This window comes from Zea mays, chromosome 1, assembly GCF_902167145.1.
Source record: "Zea mays cultivar B73 chromosome 1, Zm-B73-REFERENCE-NAM-5.0, whole genome shotgun sequence".
In the NCBI taxonomy this organism is placed as follows: Eukaryota; Viridiplantae; Streptophyta; class Magnoliopsida; order Poales; family Poaceae; genus Zea; species Zea mays.
Window position 1 is genome coordinate 192,647,852 of NC_050096.1, and position 5,221 is coordinate 192,653,072.

The 5,221-nt window shown below is 56.0% G+C and overlaps 1 protein-coding gene across 1 annotated transcript; it reads right to left on the reverse strand.

Moving 5' to 3' along the window:
• Positions 1–625: 625 nt before the first annotated feature.
• On the reverse strand, positions 626–4,342 carry LOC100501552 (uncharacterized). Its single transcript, NM_001366930.1, has 3 exons — positions 3,717–4,342; positions 2,954–3,566; positions 626–1,875 (listed from the first exon to the last, which is right to left on the reverse strand). Exons 1-3 carry the CDS (start codon positions 4,079–4,081, stop codon positions 922–924), a joined length of 1,932 nt encoding a protein of 643 aa, NP_001353859.1. The 5' UTR covers positions 4,082–4,342; the 3' UTR covers positions 626–921.
• Between the last annotated feature and the right edge of the window lie 879 nt (positions 4,343–5,221).

Consider the following 5,221-nt stretch of genomic DNA (forward strand, 5'->3'; position numbering starts at 1 on the left):
GATCAAACTCACTTGTAATTGAGGCAAGAGACATCAATCTTGTGGTGGTCCTTGTGGGAACTTTGTGTTCCAAGTGATTGAGAAGAAAATCTCACTCGATCCGAGGGACCGTTTGAGAGAGGGAAAGGGTTGAAAGAGACCCGGTCTTTGTGACCACCTCAACGGGGAGTAGGTTTGCGAGAACCGAACCTCGGTAAAACAAATCCACGTGTCAGACTCCTTATTCGCTTGCGATTTGTTTTGCACCCTCTCTCGCGGACTCGATTATATTTCTAACGCTAACCCGACTTGTAATTGTGATTATTTTTGAGAATTTCAGTTTCGCCTTATTCACCCCCCTCTAGGCGACTTTCACACGAGTAACCAACTAGTTAACTTCTATATTTGACAATTTAGATAATAAAATGAATAGACTAAAAATTAATCTCTAAAAAGCTAACACGTCCTTAGATATAGATATAAAAATTAAGAGCTAAAACGAATACTATTCACGTCCTTAGATATAGATATAAAAATTAAGAGCTAAAACGAATACTATAGACGGAGGAGGTACTTTTCTATTTCTACAGTTCCTGCTGCTTAACAGCTGTAATAAAAGTCACAGTTGAGATTTCAGTGACAGTATCTATTCCATCGCTACAGGTTTCAAATTTCAGCCAAAAAAATGTATTCCTCGACGACAGTTTCTAAACGAATCGTCTTCCACAATCCATCTCTTCATCAATGCAGTCCCGCGAGCGCAGGTCAACTCATCCTGTTTTCCTCCCAAAAAACAGTACCACCCCTACACCACTGGCATACGGTACAAAAGCTCGGACCGAACGCTCCTACAACCCTACGTCATTTACACACGGTTGAGCTGGGACGGTCTGAGACTGGGCCTACAGCTTCCTAATGCTTCCCACTCCATCCCACTTGGCTTCACTTCCTGCCCCCGCGTTTCCCGCCGCCGCCGCCGCCCTTTGCCCTCTTGGACGGTGGCGGGGATGGAGGGGCAGCCGCGCGTTTCGGTGGCCTGCCAACGTTCCTCCTCCCCGGCGTGGCCTTCTTGGAACCGGACCCGCCCGCGGGCTCCTTGCCCTCGCCTTTCCCGGCCTTCTTCTGCTCCGCCGCGGCCGAGAGCTTCAGCGTCTCCAGTAGCGACACCCGCTCCGTCGACGGCGCCGAGCCACCTTGCTTCATCCGGTTGAGGAAGTTGACGGCGTTGCGCTTCTTGGCGACACCGCCGCCACCACCACCTTTCTTGTCAGCGGCAGGCTGCTTCTTGGCCTCCTCGGGCGGTGCGTCGCTGTCCGAGCCGTTGTCCGCCGCCGCCGACGCCCCCTTGTGGCTCTGAGCCGACGCCTTCCGGACAGCAGGCCCGCCGCGGGTCTTGTTCGTTCTCGGGCCCCACGCCGCCCTGTCCTTGGCGGCGGCCGCCGCCTTCCTCTTGCCCACCGCCTCCTGCTGCTTCTCGCCCTCCTTGTCGGACTCCGCCTTCTCCGATCTCTCCTCTTTGGCGGTGGCCGCCGCGGCGGCCTTGGCGATAGAGCTCCGCTTCCGGCACACGATGATGGGCGCCGTCTTCTCCAGCAGCGACCCAACGTCGGCCTCCGCCTTGGCCTTCTTGGACGCCGCCGGCCCCGCGACAGCCTTCCCCGAGGGCCCCGGCTGGTCCTTGGACATGTGCTTGGCGACGAGCGCGCGCGTCCGCGCCGCGGCGGAACGCTCGGGCGAGCCGCGCGGGTAGAAGACCAGCGCGTTGGCGCACAGCAGGAGCAGGTCGCGGTAGAACTCGGTCGCCGAGGCGTAGCTGCCGGACCCACCGTCCAGCCTGGACCTCACCGTCTCCAGGTCCACGTGGCGCCTGATGGTGCACCTGTATTTCGCGTCGTCCTGCGAGCGGCATTTTTGGGCCCAGCGGTCAGTGGAGCAGCGAAAGAACCGACAAAGTGGAAAAGAAAAAATATCCTACCAAAAAATCAAATTGATACAAATAATCCAAATAAAACTGAGAGAGACACACAAAAAAACAGCTGAAATGCTGTGCAGCACGTGAGAGCACGATTTTTTCCTCTGTGAAGAACAGTAGAGATATTTTTAGCCCTTCAGTACACTGTCCTCCGCGACAACCCGTAGCAATGGCCGACAAGCCGGCCCCACACGTCGTTTTCTATGCCCACGTGGCGGCGCACGGTTGGTCCCACAGCGGACCACCGCATGGACACGAAACGCGTCTCTCGCGGCGCCACCCACCTACGCGTCTCGCGACTTCGCCAACAGACTATAGGTCTGTTTGTTTGATGTGTAACTTGCCATATTTTACCTAACTTTTCCGTCTAAGCTTATTTCTTCAGTTCCTTAGATAAAGTGTGGCACATTTAACCAAGAACCAAACAGCCCTTACTTATTCCAGTCTTTATCACAATCTCTATTTTAAACTTCCATCAAACAGTGAAATAATTTACACGGCTGTTTACGGACTACCGGAGATAGCCTTATCTCCACGAAGCCCGGGACCCTCTGATCGGACGACCGAGGTCGACCTCGCCCCGGGCCGGACGGCGGCCGATGTACACAACCCCACCGCCATCCGTACGATCGGCGCGGTTCCACTCCCACATCCTGCGCTCACCGGCGACGGTGACCAGCCGAGGCGGTCGTTTTCTGTGCAAGCAAAGCGAAGCAAGCGTCCAGGCCACCGGGAAACCGCGAGCGTTACGCGATTTGGGCGGGTGCCGACTGCCGAGCACTCGCCGTACGTATCGCGAGATAACTCTCGTAAAGCGTACTCCACTGACAGCCGGGTTGGGCGCTTTGTGTTTGGACGGTTCCGTAATTTCAAATATTTTAATTTTTTTATAATGCCCGGAAAAAAAGGAGATTAGGGGAGGGGTGAATGGTGATTTTCATTTTACAGTTACCGTATGTGTTTAGGGATAGAAAAAACAAGTAGAGGATAATTTTTTTTTACCTGGCTCTCGAGCCGGCGCTCGAACACGGAGCCCGGCTTGCTGGTTCGCACCACCTCGAGGAACGCGCGCAACGCCTCGGCCTCCGCAGCGGGGAGGACCGCCGCTGCGGGCGCTGGCGGCGGCGGCGCTGAGGCCACATCCGCGTCCTCGCCGGCGCCGATCTCCCGCTCGCGGCGACGGGACGGGCTGGCCGAGCTCTGCACGTCGCTGCTCTCCTTCTCCGTGTCAGCCGCCGCCACCGTGTCCTTGGACCCAACCACCGACTCACCGGAGACCTGCTCGCGCTTCACAGCCGACGACTCGCGGGCGGCGTCTCCTGCCCCCTCGTCCTCCCTCCTCGCCGCCGCGTCGCCGTCCCCGGCGTCTCGCGCTGGCCGCGGCCGCTTCAGATCTGACGAGTTGGACTCCTTGCACGACCGCCCGGACTCGCCGCCGGAGACACGATCCTCCTCCCCGCCGCCGGCATCGTCGCCCTCCTCCTCCAGAGATTCTTTCCTCCCCTCCGCCGGCTCCTCCTCGCCGTCCTCCTTCACCGCCGGTACTGGATTGGCCTCGCCGGAGATGCTCCTCGCTCTCTCCTCTTTAAGCCTTTCCACTCTAGATTGCAATGACCTGACACGAAAAAAAAAAACCGCGGCCGACCGATCAGCGTAGGATGGTTGAGCTGAGCAAGCCGGGCCGGGCCAGGCCCGAACGCATTTTATGTTTTTCTCGTTAACTATACGGTCCGTCTCCGTGCTGGTTTTTTTTCCGGCCATTTACCCGATCGAGAGGTCGTATCTCTCGACCTCGCGGCGGAGCTCGGCGACGCGCAGCTTGCGGAGCTCCTCCACGCAGCAGTCGGCGGAGGCCGCGTCGGGCTCCTCGTCACCGTTTACGGCGGCGGCGGCGGTGAACCGGCGGTGGAGCAGGCGATACCGCAGGCGGCACCCAGCGGGCGTGAGGCTGTCGGCCGCGGCGGGAGGGCAGCGGGACAGCATCTCCATGGCCACGGAGTCCCAGCTGGCGGTACCGTGCTTCCGTACGGCACACGCCAGGAGGAGCTCCTCCCACGTGCCCCAGATCTCGCCGCCAGCCGCCGCCGACGTCCCTGGCGAGACGCCGGGATCGTCCGATCTGGCCGTCATCCTCGACTCGTCTTCCCCGGCCGCACCAGCTCCACGTCCCGCCGTCCCGGCGGCGGCTCATAGCGCCACCTCCATGGATTGGAATGGAACGAGCGGTGAGCTAGGGTTTGGGTTGGTCTGGTTGGCTAGCCCCGCCCCGTGCCGTCGCCCCCCTGCCTGCCTGTCTGCCTATCTATCTCCCCGGCCCGCGCTGTGCCTGACTGCCTGTGTGGTTCGTCTAGGTTTTGGTTCCGGGCTTCCGGCCCTCTGGTCCCTTTTTTCTCCCTCTTCGTCTTCGTCTTCCTTTTCCTCTTTCTTTATTTGGTTCGGTCTCGTTCCAGAAAATGGAGCCGGTGAATGGACCTCTGCGCAATTCTGTACCTCCACTGTGACTGTGGGGTCTTCGGGCGAAATGGGACCAAATTGAATTCTTCCAAATATAATTCCTGCCCGGGCGGGCCTACCTATCATTCGCGATTCCATCGAATTTTCAGTTTCCAAAGAAACTGGACCGGCCCAGCGATACACGGCTGCTAGTTTAGCAGCCTGAGCCCGTAAAAATGGCCCAGCTGGATGCGGTTACATTAAACAGGGGTAGTACATACAGATCGTTTTGTTTTTCTCGACCAGATTTGTAATAGTCTGACAAAGTGATAAGTTGATTGTTAACTGGACTTTAACTTTTAATGGTTGGCATAATGTGACACTCAAAAGACTGTCTTGCCAGCCACGCTATAGACTTCTTTCTAGCCATGGTTCTTAAGCTAAGTTATTTTTTCTTCGGTGCATGCTTATGATAATTTTTTACGTATTGTGTTTATCGGAAAAAAACAAACCATTTTAAAAAATACAACAACTCAACAAGAGAAAAAGAACATCTTGCCCGCCAAGTCGAACCTTGTTGACCCATGGCACTCGCGTCGAGCCAGAGGGCAGAGGCCCTTTGTAGGAATCACACGGGGCTACCACGCTCCAGCAACGTCCTCTAAATTTTATCCTCTAAAGGAATATTCTCTGTCCTTTACAGTACACTCTAAAAGATTCTGTCCTCTATATTTTCACCATCTCCAACAACGTCCTCTAAATTACGTCATCTATCCTCCCCATTCAACCTAACCATATTAACAGAATTATTTTCACCTATTTTTATATCGGATAAAA

Bases quoted from the DNA above. Each gene is read 5' to 3' on its own strand.
- LOC100501552 (NM_001366930.1), bottom strand. From the start codon at position 4,081: ATGACGGCCAGATCGGACGATCCCGGCGTCTCGCCAGGGACGTCGGCG. The intron at 3,567-3,716 runs GTAAATGGCCGG...TTTTCGTGTCAG, and splicing joins AGATACGACCTCTCGATCGG to GTCATTGCAATCTAGAGTGG. The intron at 1,876-2,953 runs GTAAAAAAAAAT...TGCCGCTCGCAG, and splicing joins AGCGCCGGCTCGAGAGCCAG to GACGACGCGAAATACAGGTG.